Source organism: Melozone crissalis, unplaced genomic scaffold (assembly GCF_028551555.1).
Source record: "Melozone crissalis strain CALT ecotype California unplaced genomic scaffold, PUWL_Pcris_2 ptg000045l_1, whole genome shotgun sequence".
In the NCBI taxonomy this organism is placed as follows: Eukaryota; Metazoa; Chordata; class Aves; order Passeriformes; family Passerellidae; genus Melozone; species Melozone crissalis.
This window is the reverse complement of record NW_026535823.1, coordinates 14,541,731-14,562,182: the sequence shown is the minus strand read 5'-3', so window position 1 is coordinate 14,562,182 and position 20,452 is coordinate 14,541,731. Positions and strand designations below refer to the sequence as shown.

The 20,452-nt window shown below is 39.6% G+C and overlaps 2 protein-coding genes across 2 annotated transcripts in view; both read left to right on the top strand.

Moving 5' to 3' along the window:
* Positions 1–978, top strand: part of LOC128943238 (loricrin-like) — a 41,689-nt gene extending 40,711 nt beyond the window's left edge. The window contains exon 51 of the mRNA XM_054286113.1: positions 829–978. Coding sequence (XP_054142088.1) covers positions 829–978 — 150 coding nt within the window. The remainder of the gene's footprint in view (positions 1–828) is intronic.
* Positions 979–1,373: 395 nt separating this feature from the next.
* SLC35A3 (solute carrier family 35 member A3) lies at positions 1,374–20,262 on the top strand. The gene is made up of 8 exons (XM_054286202.1): positions 1,374–1,453; positions 11,668–11,872; positions 12,722–12,876; positions 12,977–13,099; positions 14,219–14,390; positions 16,406–16,524; positions 17,033–17,166; positions 19,392–20,262. Exons 2-8 carry the CDS (start codon positions 11,686–11,688, stop codon positions 19,480–19,482), a joined length of 981 nt encoding a protein of 326 aa, XP_054142177.1. The 5' UTR covers positions 1,374–1,453; positions 11,668–11,685; the 3' UTR covers positions 19,483–20,262.
* The last annotated feature ends 190 nt before the right edge of the window (positions 20,263–20,452 follow it).

Genomic DNA, 20,452 nt, shown 5'->3' with positions numbered 1-20,452 from the left:
ATTTCCAATAGGGAATGCAATGAACACCTACATGAAATGACTGGTGTGACAAATGAATACTTAGGGAAATATCTGGTTATTAGCCAAAGTGGACAAGGTGAAATAAATTGTTGTATATGCAAACTGAGCACTGTGCCTGGTAATCATGGCATAAGGTAAGGCTAATGTATACTTCTTAAGCAGTTCTGCATGGGACAGAAGAAAAGATACTGAAGTAGTATCGGAGTATTGGTTTTAGTATTTTGCAATCAAATGCAAATTCAATATGGAGATTGCAAAGCAAAAAAAAAAAAAACAAAAACAAAAACTTCACAGGACTGAATTTTTTTGGGTTAATAAAAGTTTATTCATTAGAAAAATGAAACAGATCAAAGACATCATGAACTCCATTCAAACCAACTGCAAATACCTAGAGTTCTGTAAAGAAGCATATGAGGCATATGTATTCTAGACCGGGCTGATGAACTAAAATCTGCTGAAAAATAAAGCTTTTTTCCTTGGAAGGAGTAGAGAAATAATTAAATTCATAAAACTAATACCATCTTGGCTCCTTTTCTCAAGTATTTACTTTAACCTGTGATACCTTGTGTATCTGAAAGGTTAATTTCGTGAGTGCATCTACAAGCAGGTCCATCAGTGTGCTTGCTGAAACACCAGGGCCCGTTTTTGAGTTCAGCAGCAGTTCCTCGCCTTGCAGCAAACTCTTCTGGAGCTCTCAGAGCCACCTTCTGTTTGGTGTTAACAAAGCCCATTCACCTAAAGCATACTTCTAATGAATGTGTTATCTATTGAACATTAGCCTGCTGTTAAAATGACCATTGTTGGTAGTGTGCTTTTCTGTCACGGTTTACAATTATAATTGGTGGGAAGAGGTTTCGATCCAAGTTCTCCTACCAGCTTGGGCGGGGCCAGGATTTCACCTTGTTTGATGTGCAGCGCTACCCTTTGCCAGCCATCGGTAAATCAACCTGCAATTGACGCACAAAGTTATGCCTGTTTACAATCTTCAAAATTCGGTGGACAATTTGTTTCTTGGACAAAACAGTAATGTTCTGTTTGAGAGGCCCGTACCTTAATTCGAACTAGCCCTACCATTCTCTAATAAATTTGTGATGGGTTTCATACAAAACGCTGGTGTCAGTGGCTGCCGAAGCGCCCCGCTCACGGCTGGGGCGGATCCCGGCCCGTACCGCTGCCCTCTGGGGACCGCGGGCTCCGGGAGCCGCCCGTGCCCCGCTCCGTTGCCCTCACACGGCCGGGCCCCGGCCCCGCGCCCGCCCGGCCGCTCCCGGCTCTCGCTGCAGCCGCGGCCCTGGGAACCGAGCGGGCGGGGCTCGGCTGCAGCCGGAGCCTTTGCGGGACGGGACCGCCGCTCCCGGAAGCACCGGGAGCCGGAGCGAGCCGAGCTGGGCCGGCGGTGAGCGGCGAGCGAGGCCGCCGGGCGGGCGCGCAGGTGGGAGCGGAGCCCGGCCGGACCGCCCCCGCGGAGCGGTGCGGGGCTGGGCGTGAGGGGGAGCCTGAGGGAGGCCGGGGGGGGGGAACCTTTGGGGTTAGTGGATGGGGCGGGGAGCACGGCTGGGGAGGGAAAGCGTGGGATTGAAGGGACACCGAGAGAAATGGCTGGAAATGGAGCGGTTTGGGCAAGAGGGAGGAGAGGGTGATGTTGAAGTTGCTGTGGGGAAGCGGCCCTATGTGAAGTTGGGAAGGGGCAGGGTCTGCCCAGAGCTGTGTCAGTGCTGCTGAGGTTGTGACTGCCTTGCTGGTGCTCTGCTGAGGAGATGCTCTCTCTGCGTGATGTGGTGCTGCATGTGAAGTTAATAGAAACGCACATTTTACAAGTACTTGCATGGTTATCATAATTTTATACCAAGTTTTTGAAATGAGAAACGCTCTAAAGGTTCAACACTTATGGATTAAGCGAAACTCAGAGGATAGAGAGATAACAAATGTAATAATGCATATTATGGAATAAACTGAAAGATAAAAGATAACTATCAGAAGGTACCCAAAGTTGTTTCGTTTTATTAAATACTATAAACTATGTTTTAAACCAGAGGAAGGAAGACTTGGATTCCAGATAAAATATTTTAAGGTAATGATTGGGTGAAGAAGACTGACATAGCTTTGAGCAAAGAGGAGTGTGTTATTTGGGACATAAAGAAGGTATGCAACAAACCTTTGTAAATCTGAGTGAGCACCACAATGGGAAGTTTTATTTTTCATTGGGTCTCTACCCAGGAGAATTGGTATCTAAGACAACCTTTGCTTTTTAAAGACCTTATGTGCAGAATGACGAAGTGGGCCTTGGAATTAACATTAGGTGATGGACTGCTTTTCTTGAAATCTGTGGGGTTACTTCTTTCCATAGGCACTGCACTTGATTTACCAGTGTGTTCACTGAGTTGAGCTACAGGCTGCAGGGTGAGTTTGACGGAGGTGACAGTTGTGGAGAAAGAGATTTCCAATAATCTCTCCCTTTGGAAACTGTAGTTCATTATTCCCTTATACATTGTTAGGCATTGTGAGAAGCTGTGGTTGAAAATCACAGTTCTGAACGATAAGTATCCGTTGGTTTGGGATGCATGATGTTCTGGTTGGTAGAAGTAATATGTGTAGCAAAAATACTGGTTTGGGGCAAGACTGTTTCTAGTAAGTATAAATTTGCTTTCTTTAGAGCAATGTATTGTTAGGAGTAACTCTGCCTCCAACAATCCCGCAGGCTGCCTACACAGCCTAATTACTTATTCAGGTGACGCTATTGTTTGCAACAAGGAGTAAAAGGCAGGGATCATCTGTGCCAATTACCTGTGGAATTCAAGTCACATGTCCCCTTAAACCAGTTCTGGATTTGGCAGTGTTCAGGGAGCACAACATATACTTATCTTTGGGACAGGCTTGCTAGACACAGTTCCTCCCAGACTGTTCTTGAACCGCTTGCTACCTGGGCTTGTTCTTCACTGGTTACTTCAGTTCCCACCGTATTGAAGCTCCTGTGCAGGCTGTGTGCCTTTGCTGGAGCTCGGGAGGCTGCACAGCTGGATCACATCAATGGAGGGTGTCTCAGGAGGGGAGGAGAGATTCTTAACATCTCTACTTCTCAGGATCTGGCATGATAATGTCAGATGGTTACTAGTTAGGAGTTCAGGATTTTGCCGCTGGACTTCTGATTCTTGTCTTACATTTATATCTTTTCAGTGCAGTTCAGTTGTCTCATTTTATTTGTGATCACTAGCATGCTGCAATGCCTACAGATTGATTTTCCTTGGAAGATCTAGTTTGTGTTATTCTACTCCAAGTAGGTCACCTTGACTGAGGTGTTTGACACACTGTGTTGCCTTGAGCACCCAGACTTGATTTGTAATTCATAAATAGCAGAAGTGTAAGCTGCAGCTGAACCCCAGCTAGATTCAATGTTCAGTCTTTCAGCACCTTAAATCAAGCTCCTTCACTGGCTTGATACATCTGCAGGAGCTGCATTCCAGCAGTCCCTTGGTTCATGGCATTGCACTCCTGTGTGCTTGAGGAGGGGTGGGCATCTGAACTGAAACTGAGACCTGAATGGCTCCTTGCTTGCAGAGGCTGATGTGGCTGCTGGGATCTATCTGTGCTGTGATCTATATAATGAGCACAGTGTATGTACTGTGTGAAAACGAGATGCAGTTCAGGCAGCTTGTATCAAATTTCTGTGCTGGCAGGCAGAGTTTGGCTTAATGACTGTTATGTCAATATAAAACTATTACACTACTGGGCAGAGTTGAAGTCTTCATCTTATAAAAAAGTGGGGGTGTTTACATTTAGCTTAATGAGGGCCTGAATTTCCAGAATGCAGAATATTTATACTCAATATGTGATTTGTATAATATTCATCAAACCAAATTTTCATCAGCCAAAAAAAATATAATCTCTGGATTCTTAGGTCTGGTGTTAAGGATAAGGGTGGTGGGCTTAAAGAGCACTTAGCCACAGATCCCACATTTTAAGATTCACAATGCTTTACTCCTCCTGCCTGATACATAGATTAGAATACTATTTTTTTCCCCCACAAAAGAAACAAACAAATGGAAAACCTTTGGGAGCTCATAAAACAACTCATCCACGTTCCCTTTCTGCTCAGTTTTCTGTCATGTAAGAAAACCTTGCCTGAGTCCCAAGGAATTTATAGCTTTCTCTGAATTGAGACTTTAGTTAATAGTTAATGTGGAATTGCATTCCCTTTGTTAAACTTGGCAGTGATGGAATTTCCTGGTTGAGTGTTATATATGGCCAGTGAATTACTGATACATCCTCCACTATCTTTGGCAGAAGCCAAGGTTTTGGAGCAAAGTTGAGAAGGAATCATTGGTTGATCTTTAACACTTACCATTTAATGTGTAACTGCTCTGAACCTAGGTGCACTTGCCAGTTTTAAAAACCATCTGCATGGTTTTAAAATGGCCAAGAGTTGTGATTTGACCCCAGCTGGCAGCTAAGCACCACACAGACACTTGCTCACTGCCCCTGGTGGGATGGGGCAGACAATCAGGAAGGTAAAAGCGAGAAAACCTGTGAGCTGAGACGTAGGCAGTTTAGTAGGTAAAGCAAAAGCTGCACATGCAAGCAAAGCAAACCAAAGAATTCTTTTACCACATTCCATGGGAAAGCAGGTGTTCAGCCATCTCCAGGGAAGCAGGGCTCCAGCATGTGGAGCAGTGACATGGGAAGACAAACAGCATATTCTGAACCTTGTCCCTCCTTTCTTCTCCCAGCTTTACGTACTGAGCATGACTCCATATGGTCTGGGATATATCCCTGTGGTCTCTTGAGGTCAGCTTTCCTGGCTGTGCTCCTCCCAACTTCTTGTGCATTCCCAGCCTCCTAACTGGTGGGCTGGGAGGCAGAAAAGTGTAATTCCTGCTCAACAACAGTGAGAACGTCCCTGTGTTGTCAGCACTTTTCAGCACAAATCCCAAACACATCTCCCTGCCAGCTACTGTGAGGAAAGTGAACTCTACCCCAGCCAGCGCCAGCACACGAGATATGCTTGTGCCTAGGGAGCAAGGTGACGTTGCAGGAGCAAGGTCCTGCAGTGATCTACTGTGCTCTACTTGATCACCTTGTCTTAAAAATACCATTTGAATGCAGTTCTGTTTTCACTTCTTTTCAGTAAAGATTTTTTTTTAATGTAAATTGAGAAATTGGAAATACTGCCTGAAGGAAACTTTCATATGAAAAAAAACCTTTGTTCCTCAGTTTCTGCTTGAAGAGTGAGGAACAGACTTTGCTAGAGGATTTGCTTTTTACCACACTTCTGAAGAATTGTACAAACTCCAAGAGAAGCACAGTTTTGGTTTTTTTCATAGTGTACTTAGTGCACTTTATGTCTCCAGCAAGAAAAATGAGTAACAAACTGGAAAACAAAAGAAAGAGTAAGGTAAGTTTTAAAATGATGAAGTTATTTGCAGTGATTTAGTGCAAAGTGCCAGGTATTTGGGGAGGAACAGCTGACAATTTTAGTTAGCTTATGGGAGGGAACAAATAAGAAACTTGTTCACAGTATGAGGAAAATGAAAAACGTAGTAGTGACATTTTAAAGTGAGGTATACAAAATATTTAGGACTTGCATTACTATAATTACAGTGACATGACAGATTTCATCTTGTGATGGTGAGGGGAGAAAGAAATGTATTGTCAAATTTTAGCAGTCCAAATATGGCAGTTAAATTATTTGTGTGTCTGTAAATCTACTTCAGAATGCAGTTCAGCAGCACTTAACTCAGCTAGATTTGGAGAGGTCTATGCAGCCTCTGTACTATGTGGAATATTTGTCATAAAATCACAGAATGGTTTGGGTTGGAAGAGAACTTTAAGGTCATCTGTTTTTGACTCCCTGCCCTGAGCAGGGACACCTTCCATGGACCATGTGGCTCAAAGCCCAGCCAACCTGGCCTTGAAAACTTATGGAGTAATGGAGTTTCTCCAGTTCTCTGGGCAGCCTGTTCCTGAATTAGCCCAGCCCACACCCAGGCCATTGCTCTTGGCCTTACTGCATTTCCTGAGGTTCCTTTCTTCCATTTATTTCTATACTTAAAGTATATGTTGTATTTTACACCACTTCTGATAAATACAAAGCTATATTCACTAAAAAAAAAAAAAAAGAATATTTGTGAAATAGAAGTTTCTCTGAGGAATGTAGTTGTGTTGCACAAAATGACATGTCAGTTGTGTGTTATCCAGCACAGGGAAAAGGGCAATGTGTGTAGAAAGTAAGTAAAGCATAGAAAGAAGTTTTATAAAGATAGTTTTTTCAGGTTCTGTGAGTTCTCTTTTGCAGTTGGGCTTCTCCTTTGTTGACAGCTTACTGTATTTGTATAGGTGTGGCATCAGCACTAGGTTCATATTTCACTGGAGAAATATGAGAACACCATCCTGTTTCTTTACCCTCTTATCCTAACTTCAAAGCAAACGCTCAGGAAGTGTGTCCATACATGTACCACTGGAATGACACAGAGGCAGACTCAATCAGTGTTTATTTTCCAGCAGAACTCATATGGAGAATTTGGTGTAGTAGCACAGAAAATTTAAACTTTGCCTTTGGCAGTTTTGAGAGGCTGGTTGTCTACTTCTGTGTTGGGCTTTGCATTTTAACTGATACACAAATGCCTTTTGTTGGTTGTGCAATGTTAAACTGATTAGTCATAAAATGGAATAAGACCTAAGAAAAATAACTCCTGTAACTTGGCTTTTTTACTCTTAAAAAACTGTCTGCAGTAAAAACATTTCACAGCTAGGCTGGAAGGAATTTAATTCATGTAATGACATCACTGTGAAGATTTGGAGCATGATACTAGTTAGTTTATTTTTCTTTTTTTTAAATTAAACTTTACTTGTGATGGGGTATGAAGGAGTAAAGAAATAGTTGCCAATAGAGGTTATTTTTGTCAATTTTTTTGGTGAATTTAACTTACTTTTTTGTTTTGAGACTTGCTGGAATTTACTGTTAATTTTTTTCTTGACTTTCATCTACTTCTTCAGATAATGTTGGGTGCTTGGAGTTTTTCCTGTAAGTTTCTCTGATACTCCCTGTAATTCTGAGTCCTTCTACAAAGTTAAGAATAGAATCAGTTCATAGACTAATCCTTAATTTTGCACAGGATTTTGCAACAGTAGATACTTCTACAGCTGAAAACTTCAGGAGTTTATACCATCAGATCTTTAAAAGACAAAATCTTAAGGTTAAGAAAAGTCCCATAATCTTACTGCTCTGTAGTAAACACTGATTAGTATCAAGGAGTTTTGGTGTGCTGTTCATTAAGTCAAATTGATTAGGGCCTAATTTCATCTGCAAATATTAGAATTTACCAGTATTTGAGTAGGGAAAGTGTAGGGATGAACTAAAAATAAAACCTAATAAAATAAAAGTAAAATATTAAGTTTTAGCCTGGGTTGGAGGTATTACAAAGGGAGATGAAAATCACAGAATCACAGAAATTCTAGGTTGGAAGAGACCTTTAAGATCATCGAGTCCAACCCATGTTCTAACACCTCAACTAGATCATGGCACCAAGTGCCACATCCAGTCTTTTTTTAAACTCTTCGAGGGATGGTGACTCTACCACCTCCCTGGATAGATGATTCCAGTATTTGACCACTCTTTCTGTAAAATACTTCCTCCTTAATTCTAGCCTGTATCTCCCTTGGCGCAGCTTGAGACTGTGTCCTCTTGTTCTGTCTGTTGTTGCCTGGAGAAAGAGACCGACCCCTAGCTCACCACAGCCACCCTTCAGGAAGTTGAAGAGAGTGATAAGGTCACCTCTGAGTCTCCTTTTCTCCAGGCTGAACAACCCCAGCTCCCTCAGTCGTTCTTCTATGGCTTGTGTTCAAATCTGTAAGTCAGAAATGTATTCAGTTTTGAATTATTATTATGAGCTGGAAATATGTGATTTTCCTCTTCAAAAAATCTGCTTCTTTTGAAGAGTTATTCTTCAGACTTTGGGCAGTATGGTACTTTGAGCTGAAAGTATTGCTTCCTGTATAGATTGCTTTGCTTTGGTTTGTGTTCTGAGAACCTTTCCAGCATCCTTCTCCTTTTTCCTTTCAAGGAGAACAACTCTTCACATAGAATCCAAATTTTATGCAGCTGTGGGTACTGAATCCAAATGTTGCATGGCTGTAAATGCCACCTTGGCTCCCTGTGTGTTGGCTCCCGTTTGGGCTGCCTTCCTTGTGGCTGCAGGGTGTGTCCCTGGCACACCTGAGGAATGACGCAGAGGGAAGTGATGTTTTTACCATAGACTAACAGAGGAGAAAGTACTGAGCCCAGTCCCTGAGATGAGTTGTTTAGTATTATAGTCAGGGAACTGCAGGTCCTTAGCACACCCCAGTGTAAGGTACAGTTCAGAAGGCAGAGTTCATGTCACCACTCAACTTCCAGTCTTTGAATGAGCAAACCTAAATCTGAGTTTTCAAACAGATTTATCCTGCAGAGTACTGAGCAGTGCATCCAGAGCCCAGTGAGGAACCTGAGTTGTAACTCTGTACAGGAAATGCAGTGGGAACTTCGATATCATTGTTGGTTTAAGACAATCCAGGTGTGGGCTGTTACTGAAGGTAAAAGTTCATTTGTTCTGTGACTGCACAGGCTGTTGCTCATGGCTACAAATGAGCTCTTACACCTCTGATAGTCACCTGTAAATCTAAAGGTGCTATGAGACTGCCATTGAAGACAGCCCAACTCTTTAAAGTTCAATATCTTGCTCCTTTTGTGGATTGTTCACAGTTTGCAGGAGAGGTCTGTGAGCTAATAAGCTTCTCTTTTTAAAGAGAAGGGACCAGGAGAGCTGGTGAGGTGTTCTGTGTGCTTAGGAGTGATTATGTTATTGGCATGTGTACGTTTCAGAGCTCTAGTTCCTGCTCGGTGAACCAGCTTATAAGTACAGCATGAAACTTCACACACTTGCTGTCTACAAGCCTGTCTTGTTCACCACTGACAGGACAACTTTTTAAAAGTACCCTTATTTCAGCTATCTCATGCTGGTCACTTAGGTTCCCTTCTATGTGCACTTTTGGAACTCTGAGATGCATTAGTGATTTCCTTGCATTAGCAGGAAATATTTCCTGCTACTGGTGCCTTTTTGAGATTCATTGGGGAAAGTTCCCTTTTACTATCATGACTTCCAAGGAAGAGAAGACAGAAGTTAAATATAATGATGTGGTATGGATTCTTATGGCTTTGTTTATGGGCTTATCAAAGTGTTGTGCTTGTGCTTGTTGGTGTATTTTCATGCTGAATGCTCTGCTACTTGCTCATTAGCATACTTGTGATTTACTTTTAAAATTACATTTTAAGCTGCTTCATAAATAGGTGGTTGTATTTTACAAAGAAATTAATGTGAACATTATTTTTAATATTACTGTCTGTTTTGAAGGTTACAGAATTGATATCTGATGATTTTTAACATTTGTAAACCCCTTTGTCATTTCACAGGCTGACAGAATGCAGAAATTTGGGTTTGAGTCAGGAGGGATATGTGTGTTTAGAAGCATTTTGAAAACTAAAAACAAACAAACAAAACCAACCAAAAACAAGTCTAAAAACCTACAGTTTAAAGTTCTAAGGACTTATCTTATGTGTGCTTTCATGAAATTTTTGTCTTAACAATATGTTGCTCTATTTCCAGTTTTTCAAGTCTGAATACTAAAAAATGAGGTAGATGGGAACAGTGAAAGAAATTGTTTGTTCAAGTTGGCTCACATAAATGTCAGTTTTCTCTAGTATCATAGGCAAGCCTTTTAGTGACATTCAGTTCTGTATCTTCTCTCAGTAGGTTTTTTTTCCTCTTTACCTTCTTTTCACTCTGTCTGTGTTGCTGGTACTTCTCCAGAAAGCATGGTCTCTGAATGTGCATGTCACTCCTTCATCACTTTGCAGGAACTGTTCTTTTTCTCCTACTTGTTCTCAGCTGTAGCAAATTTACGCATCAGGGTCGTTGTTCTTCAACTAACAGATCATCCCAGTTTTGTTGTTTAGGATGCATAATTCCACAGTTAACACCCTCATGTAATGGATTATTTCACCAGAACCAGTGGAAAACAGCAAATCTTGAGTATTGTCTGCAGCTTTCTTCTCCTTCATAGTTTATATTTCTGTTGGATTCATACTGCTCCAGTGCAGTTGCATCTTTAGTATTTGTTTCTTCAGAAGTTAAATGAGATTATAGTTCATGTAAAAGTATCTCTTATTAAGATTCCTTAATGAAACCCTGTGTGTTTCTTCCTTTGTTTCAGCATCCTGGCATCTTTTTCCTCCTTATTTGCCAGTATGCTTTTACAAATATTTTTACAAAGGCATGATTTTTTAAGACGAATAATTTTATTGCATAGGATACAAATGTGTGCTTCATATCTTTGTGGCTGTTGATAATTCACTCCTGTTTGCAGGTTACTGCAATGTCTTTTAAGTGTCAGCGTTGTACAGGTAATAATTTAACTTTGAATATTTGACTGGAGAAAATCTATAAATGCTTAGAGACAAGGTAAGGACAAATCAGAAATATTTGAAGAGTTTAGCTCTCCAAATGTCTACAAAACCAGCAATGAAATGCATCTTGAGCTAGAGAAATGCAGTTAGCAAGAAACTGCTTCAGTTCTAGCCATAAATACTTAGAGGTACCAGCACATCCTTGAGCAGTGTGGACAAAGCTGTGTAGTTAATGAGTCAGAAGTTGTGTGCCTGCAGGTGTAAAACACGAGGACAGCTCTGCCGTATGCACCCAGCAGCTGGGCTGCGTCTTGACTTCTGAGATTGAGAACCACATGCATTATCTTGGCTTGTTACTCTTCTTTTGCTTGTAAACATAGTTGTAAATTTCTAGTTATTGATTTAATTTGACATTGTTAAAAATGGCTCTGTTTTTGAGTAAATGGGCAATGAAGGGAGTAGAAGATAATCTTTTATAGAAAGCATTAGTTTCTGTGTATGAAATTTCTTTATATGAAGCATAGCAAAAATCATGTGATAGTCTGAGTAGCAGCAAGCTTTTTTTAAATCACCTTGTCATATATTGTGGTTGCAAAATGAAAAATACTGTCTCTATTAGTCTTCTGCAATAAGTTAATCCTTTAAACTGGTGACACATTGCAAAGAAAACTGCATCAACATGGTGAAAGTTCCTGGTAGAGATGAGGATGGTACAGCTGTACCAACATGAAGTTTGTGATAGTCAGCGCAGCCTGAGAAAGCAGTTACAGTGACCTAGTCATCTGTATTCAATGAATTTTTTTCTGGGCAGGATGATCAGCAGGACAGGTTTAGTGCTGCCTCCCCTAAAGCTTCTCCATCCCATGTCTTCCTCTCCAACTCTGCTTTCCCACAACTCTCCCTTCACTGTCAGGCATACCTCTCATTCTCATTTAAAGCAGCCCAACCCTCACCCTTCTTTTGCAGGCCCGGTGCCACCTGGCAAGGCAGAGGCTGCAACCTGACAGCCTTGGGAGAGCTGGAAGAGTGGGAAAATCTCTTCAGTCTGGGAACAGCTCACTGCAGCAGGAGCACTGGGCATTCTGCTGTACTCCAGCAGAAAACACCATCACCCTGAAAATACCTTCTGAGCCTTCACCTACATAAACAAACCAGTGATTCCCAATATCTGTAATATTACCTTTGGGTTTGTTTCTTTTTTTCTGTTTCAGAAAGGAAAAGGTCAAGAAATGTCTGCCAATTTAAAGTACCTTTCCTTGGGCATCCTGGTTTTTCAGACCACAAGTTTAGTGCTGACCATGCGCTATTCTCGGACGCTGAAAGAAGAAGGACCTCGTTACTTATCCTCTACTGCAGTAGTTATTGCTGAACTTCTGAAGATTTTGGCCTGTGTTCTATTAGTCTACAAAGACAGCAGTATGTGTCAAATTTTGCACCAAGTAATTTTCCTAATCAATATGCTGTATTGTAGTGGCAACTGCAAAGCAGCCATGTGAGTACAGGCATACAACAAAGCATTTCCCTTCTCCTTGTGTAAGAAATAGTCTTGGAAAGACAATAATCATACTGCATATTTACTTGAGAGAATGGATACTGAGGAGGGCAGGAATGAATTTTATGTTAACATCTCAAAGTTTGTGTTTTCTCAGTCATTTTAAGAAATCTGTATATAGAAGTAGGAAAAAATGGAAAGTTTTAAGTGTGTCCAAAGGATGAATGGTAATTTAGAAACCAGTGATAAACAGCAGATGCAGAAGGGAAGAAGCAATTTCATTGTTACAGGAAGAATCATAGTTTAAAGCTAAAAAAAAAGAAAACTATATTCACATTTACTCTAGTTTTTATTTCGTGTATTTAAAACTGAATTTATCTGGTTTCTGTTTGATTTTCAATAGCTTAAAAATGTCATTGCCTATTCATAAATATTGATGACTCTGTAGGATTCTAAATGTGCACTTTTTAGGTGGTACTCTTTGATATATTATCTTAAGCCCTTGATAGAATTTCAGTAAGTTTAACTCAAAGTATTTTGAATAATTGTTTTCATTCTGATATTCCAGGCTGCAGGAAGATACTTGCAGCCATATTTCCATAAGGAAATATACAAAGCCTGTGAAAGTGAAACATAGATAGTATTTTCAGGTCTTGGTGTAGTGCTAGCTATAAAAAGGGGCAACAATTTAAGAACAGAACGTTGCTGTTTCTCTTTTTTACACTCCTTTCCTTTTAGTGAATGTCTATTTCTTTTACTGTTTCTTTGGGTAGAATGCAATTTACGGACTCTGAACAGAGTGCTACGTGATGAAATCCTTAACAAACCCATGGAAACCCTTAAACTTGCTATTCCTTCAGGAATTTACACTCTTCAGAACAACTTGCTGTATGTAGCATTGTCAAACCTAGATGCAGCCACATACCAGGTATTGCATATTTGGAATTCTCTGTAAGTTTAAAAAAAAGAAGAAACAAAAAGCCCCATGAATTGTGGCATAGTAGCAGTAACTGTTCTGGTTCTTCTAGGTTACATATCAACTGAAAATTCTCACCACAGCATTGTTTTCTGTGTCCATGTTGAGCAAGAAACTGGGTGTATACCAGTGGCTGTCACTAGTAATATTGATGACAGGAGTGGCATTTGTGCAGGTAAATATTTGCAGGTGATTTGTGGGGTTTTAATGTGTTTATTCAAGAAGCGTGGATTTCTATACTGATTATCCAGCTTTCTGATTCTACCAGCTGCACACGAGCCCCAGAGTATAGTCAGGAGCTACGAATCACAGCTGGCCAGGTCTGGAGGACACCAGAAGTGGTTCAAAGGCAGAAGATAAAGCCTCTTTTGCAACCCAGTGCTCTACTATAGAATGTGACAGGGCCTCTGGAGCAACCTGCAAGTAATAATGATAGCGATTTTATTAGCACGTTTTTTCAAGCATTAGGAATTCAGAGATCATGTCTACCAGTGCAGGCTGTGTTCACTTTGTCATATGGATTCAGCATGGCAAATTTACTTTGGACTGATTTCAAAATCCTAAATTGGCCCCAGTTCTCAATAGTGCAGGTATCAGAGTTGATAGTTTTCAGAGGGCAGGATCATAGGATAAGAGACTATTCTAAGAATTTTTAGCAGATTTTAGTATACCTGGAAATCTTTTATTTTAAAATTTAAGAATTTGGAAAAAGATCCAGTGATTAAATTCAATTATGAAAAATGAGAACAAAATACTCTGACAGTATTTAACAGACTCCTCAGAAAGTTTTTGTCCATGGCATTGCATTTTATTCAGTTGGCCTTAGACACATTGCAAGATTTGACTGGTCTGCACAATCACCTAAGAGGGGCACACGAAAAACACAATTCATCCTACCTTAAAGACAATTGGTGTAAGTAGTTTCCTAACTGTGCTTATATTTGTAAGGTGAGCAACTGTTGGGTGGCACAAGTTGGTGGCAGAGAATGACCATGATAAGTCATACTGGGATTCAAAAACAGTTCTTGCTTATAAAATATAAATCCTGCATCTGTTTAAATTGATGAGTATTCTCCCAGTTCAGGCACAATTTTACTTCTTACAAATACATAGGAAAATAATTACAGCTTTGCAGTCTTTTAAAAATATTTGTAGTGCAAAATACAAAAATTTTCAAGTATGTGATTGTCTGTATTTAGTAACTGTTACTCTTGGTGGAAAACAGATTTGCATTTTGTAGATACTCATGACTTGATTTCATCAGTGAGTTTTATGTAATTGTTTTTACATCCAGTGGCCTTCAGACTCTCAAGCAACACCTGCTAAGGAGCACTCAGCAGGATCACAGTTTGTAGGCCTGATTGCAGTTCTCATAGCGTGCTTTTCTAGTGGATTTGCTGGAGTTTATTTTGAGAAAATTTTAAAGGAAACTAAGCAATCTGTGTGGATCAGAAACATTCAGCTTGGTAAGTTTAATTTTAATCATCTGTTAGAGATACTGCATTCTGAAGCATTAAGACAATTGTGCAAAATAAATGTATAAATAAAAAATACCACCAATATTTTAGTATGCTACATATAAGTTTTTTTAAAACCAAAATTCAAACTCTGCTAGAGGGAATTATAGCAATTTCTTTCTGATTTCAGTCTAGTTCTTGATTTACTTTGTTAAGAGAGTAACTGTACATTTGTGCAGAAACTGTTAATTGAATTTATTTTTACTGTTTTTTAGAGAATGTAGGAATATTAAAACAAAATACATTTCCAAGTTAGTGTTTTGAGATGTTTTAAAATTAATGTATTTTTTTCTCTCATGCCTGAGTAGGCAGCTTTTTGTATTAAAAGTGCAAGCTATAAAATTGGCTTTGTTTGTGAACAAAGTGGAGGTAATTATTTACTGTTATTTCAATACCAAAGGTCATTTTCTTTTGTGTGCATAATCATTGAGGAGAGGCATATGGAAAATACCAGTTCATCTTAACTATTTGTACAGCTGTACCTACAGTGCACCTATCATCGTATATTCACATCACCTATATTAACATACATTAACCACTCTAGTCTTCACCTACCTTTTGTAGGCAAAATCTATTTATGGCACATTTGAATGAGTGCACTGAGCAGAATTTGACCTTCCCATTACTTTAGGATGGACTAGGGATCAAATCCACAGTGTAAAGTTAAGTCATGAGATGATTTGGTGGATCAGAGCTGTGTGGAGAGTGGTAGAATGTAGCACAGTACTGTAAGAACAGGAGATGGTGTGGCTTCTTTTGTAATTAGTTAGTTGGTCAATAAGCCATCTTTTTTTCCCTTTATTTTCTTACTACTGTATTTATAAATGGTTTCAGTTAAAAAAGCAGAAGTTAATTTTGAATACATTCAAACATTTTTATATGACCATAAGTGTTAGCCAGACATTCATAAGCAAGAACTCTGAAGTAGAGCTTTTCTTAAAACACAAGCAAAAAACCTGCATGTCCATCCAACCAGGTTTTCATTTTCATATCCATAGAGAAGTATTAAAACTGTAGAAAATAATGGGAAAATAAATTAGAATTGTTTTAAAAATCAGTTTTTAATGCACACCAATGCTATAATAAGGATGTATGAATAGTTTATTGTACTTCATCTTAACAGATTAATTGGAAATGACAAGTAAATGGTTTAATCTGAATGATAACTACGTTTTTAGTTTTGCCTACAAAAAGAATTATTTCTTGTCAAACAGAAGGTGTTATTTTGTTCAAAACAATTCTGTCTTTTTTGGATGCTGAGAAATATGATGAAAATCACCTTTTCACAGAGAAGGAATAGAAAAAAGTGTTGCCCCTTTCATGCTCAGGACTATAGCAGACATAATCACAGGGTAGCTGCTGACATGCTCGAGGAATTAGGAAAAGCTTCCCACATGATAGAAGAACATTGGACTCACCAAATCAAAAACTCCACAGTCTCACCTCAGATTCAGCTTTTGACATTATGTCTCTACTAGTAAAAATTCATTGTGTTTGAGACTGGCTCAGGAGAATCCCATTGCAAAGATCCTTGTCTGAATTGGCAAACTGCTAATTGCTGCTCCTGTTGTGCCAGAGACCTTCTATTCCACTGAGACTTTTCCCTGTTTTTCTCTCCAGGTTATATAGGGTGACTTCAGCCTTCAGTCATTACTAGTTTCAGGAAAACTGAAATTGCATTTAAGTGAATTTTGCTATATGCCATAAACAAAAATCTCTCCATTCCAGTAGAAAGCAATGGAAGATAAGTATATAAGGATATCTGTATGGAAACAATCAAAACTTGTTTCAGATGTGGAGAATAGCTTTTAAAAGAGAACAGCAAGCTGATTGCATTTGGATGTGATGGTATTGCAAGTAACGGTCCAATTTTAAAATCAGAAATGCATGAGCAGCCTTTAAGGACAAGGAACCTGTTTGCATGTTTTTCACCTGAAGCTTTTAAACCAATCTTGTACTTTCAGGGTTTTTTGGTAGCATATTTGGACTGATGGGTGTTTACATTTATGATGGAGAACAACTGTCAAAGAATGGATTTTTTCAAGGATACAATAAACTTACTTGGGTGGTGGTTGTTCTACAGGTGAGACCTCGTGTTCCATGTTTCTGTGAAGGCACTCAGGGATTTACTCTTTTATAAATAACTGGGGGAACTAATGGGTGTCCTTGAAAGTGCTGAGAATTCTACAGTTGAAAGTCTGATTTATCATTATTATCATACTCTGAATGAAAATCTGGAAAGTATGTAGCAAGTATGTGATTAAGTATTGTGCAAATTAAAAGCACGTAAGCATTATTTATTTTGTGATGTTTAAATTTATCTCTCTATATGCCCTTCCCCATGTGACTAAAAATGTACAGTACAAGCATTTCCACTCATTTAATGGTGGTAATGTGATCAACAATTTCTTTAATGGGGAAAGAACTACTCCTCCAATATTTATTGTCAACTGTACATATTCCTAATATAAAAAAAATGTATTGCTCCTCAACACAGACAAAAGCTTTTCCTAAAGTAGGTGCATGGTGTCAAAACAGATGCTCTCAGTCAAATTATCAGTTTGTGAATCCAAACCTTGCTGTTTTTCCAGGCACTTGGAGGGTTGGTGATTGCTGCTGTTATAAAATATGCCGACAACATTTTAAAGGGATTTGCAACTTCTCTCTCCATTATACTGTCAACATTGATCTCCTATTTCTGGCTGCAAGATTTTGTCCCTACAAGGTAAGAATTATTTTCCATGTTTACTAAAAAAAAAGAAAATAGTTGAAAATTTACTGCTTACCAGATATAACTGCGAAAATAAATGAAAGACAAATCCCATCCAAGCCGCACTTCGGAATGTCTTGCACATCAAGGTTTAGCGTCATCCCGTAGCTAACAGTGAGTTTCTCAGGCGGGTGAGCAGCCGCTGGCTCGGGGTCCCGCGGCTCGGGGGCCGCGCTCCCTGCGGCTGCTGCCGCTGCCCGGGGCCGCTCTTCGGGCCGGGCGCGCCCCCTGCGGGCACCGCGCCCCTGGCCCGGGCTGCGGCTGCTCCGTGTCCCGCGCTGCGGGACCGGGACCAGGGGCTGCGGCTGCTCCGTGTCCCGCGCTGCGGGACCGGGACCAGGGGCTGCGGCTGCTCCGTGTCCCGCGCTGCGGGACCGGGACCAGGAGCTGCGGCTGCTCCGTGTCCCGCGCTGCGGGACCGGGACCAGGGGCTGCGGCTGCTCCGTGTCCCGCGCTGCGGGGCCAGCACAGGGGCATCGCCCTGTGCTGCCTTTCATCGCCCGCAGCACAGGCTCTAACACAGGTGACTGCAGTCATGCACCCATGGAAGTGACTCTGCAGCATTGAGTTGCCCAAAGGCAAGCAGAAGCCCAAAGGCAAAGCTGTTTCTAAAGGCAATGCCGCATTTTGTAGTGAGAACAGCCAAGAAAGAAAAAGAAGTCCTTGCTCCATTCTTCTAGGCCCTGTACAGTGTCCTGATGCTTTGGGGATCAGACACTAGTGGCTCTGTGTGCCACAGGCTTTGTACATGGGTAGGTTGAGAACACTGCTTGTCTTGGCAGTGCATGTTCCTATATGGAGTGTAGAATTAATAATCCCACTTCCAGGTGTAGGAATAGGATTTTACTTATGACTGACCAACACTCCTTGCATATGTTACATGTACTCATAACACAAGAATATTTTGAATAATATTTATGACTTTTGTATCTGGTACAAAGAAACATATTTTTATCTAAAAATATATATTTGCAATACTGTGGTCTCTTTTATCCTTACCCATTCTGTGATTCTGTATTATCAGGACTTAAGCATTCAAAAAAGGAAATTGAATAGTTGTTTAGTCTTAAAAAGTGGAGGACATTGAACTTAAATTATAAGTAGATTATACTTGTCCCATTAAAACAAATGTAGAAAGTGCTTTAAGAATTTCTGCGTACTCAAATGGAAAATTAATAAGTAACTTAACAGCTTCTGCAAACATGTTGAAAATTAAATACAGCCAAGTAGCAGTAGGTAGAACTTGAGGCAATCCCATTTAATAAAACTTGACTAACTTGAGTTAATCAAACTTAATCTTTAGTACCTTGCTTATGCTAACAATGCATTTGAACTGAAACTGTGCAATTGTTTCTGTCACATCAACAGTTTTGATGGGGTAATCGATGTAAAGTACTTAAATGCTTGAATGTATTGCAAGGGGCCATGTCTCAAAACAGGTTAAATTTATTCTCTGAAGGATTATCATATTATATGCCACAGTTTTTTTAGCATTTGCTTCAGAAGATGAAATTGTTGATGATGTCATGTCTGTGAGGAGATTCTTTTCTAAAATATGTACTGATTGTCTGCTGGCTTTGGTTATTTGGTATCAGACTTTAACTATCAAAAAACTTGAAAGACCAAAATGTCACAATAGAAAAGATGCCTTTATTGTGTTTTCATAAGAAAGATCTTTCTGTATCTGACAAAAATTAGATTATACTGACTTGCAAACTGGTTCTTGGGCAGCAGTAATTTATTTTGACATAAGCTTTGGACTTCAAAGCAAACACAGCTCCAACAACATGATGTATGTAGTATAAGAATGGGTGGGTAACCACAGAAACTGCTTTTCTTCAGCTCCTGATTCCATTTTGCATAAATCTTTAGGTAAAAGTTTAAGGAAAAAAGGATTGATATGATTGCTTTTGGAAATTCCATGAAAGTGTAGTTTTAATTTTCAGAATATGTTAGTATAATGATACATGAATTTGTAGTTACAAGTTTCTTACCTCAACAACTTTCTGCATCCCTCTAAAAGAAATGCATAAAAATTATTTTGCTCTTTATCAATTGGACTAATATAATTTATCTTTCTGTTTTCCTCATGGAAAAATGTTCTTTCTTTTGATTGTATTGCATAAATAAACTTGCATCAACTAAAACTAACTTTTGTTTTTCATCCCTGTTCTATTCAGTGTCTTTTTCCTCGGAGCCATCCTTGTAATAGCAGCTACTTTTCTATATGGTTATGATCCCAAACCTGCAGGAAATCCCATTAAGGCATAGCAGACTTCCTCATCAACCTGCTTCTCGAGATCATGCACTGGGGGCCTTGCTAGCACTGGCATGTGGGAAGTGTCACTGTGCACTGCCAGGGAAGGATGACTGCCCTGCATCTATTGAAGAAATGCTGAAGAGTAGTTCTGAACAGCCAGAGGGGTTACAAGTGGAGGGTGATGCTGTCTGCAACTGATGGGGGGGGAAATGTCAGGGGAATACCCAGTGCAACTTGCTAATAAAAACTTGAAAGAACCAAAAGTTTCCAAGAAACTACAATTAGGAATGTTTACACCTTTGACTGAGATTGCATCACAAGAATTACTGTATTGACTGCTGCAGAAATATGTCCTATGCACTCTATGAAAGAGCACACGACAACATTGTCAGATTGTATGTTTTTGCTATTCAATTCTATTTCATCTTAGTAAATATGTTTTTAACTGTTTGTCTATTTACGTGAAATGAGCAGAAAGTCATAGTTCTAAAGTGATGGTTCTAATTAGGTACTCCTTATTAAAACTGAAAATTGAAGTATGATTGAAAGACATTTTCACAATATCAAATATTTTTATATTTTTAGAAGGCTGATTTAATAACAGAAATCTGTTATTAAATGATAGTATTTTAATTCTGTTGCTTCTATAAAACTGTTGTAGGAATGTTAACATTGCCACTGAAATACAAAGGGAGGAATACTCCAGCCTCCATCAGCCTGTAGTGTTGGAGCAGATGGAATAACTCTGGGAACAAAGGCTGGAGGTTACTGTGCTAACCTGGGAGCAGCAGTAGGGATGTGATGGCTGCTTGCTCAGATGTGATGTTCATTCTTTTTTTTTTTTACTGATTATAAATCAACTTTTTGGTAGAATCTTAAAAGTAGTTTTTGTGCTTTAAATCGCCTCTGAAGATTTTTTTAAAACCATGATTTCAAAAGACAAAGAGCTCATAATAAGCATTTTAAAGGCATTATCATTGT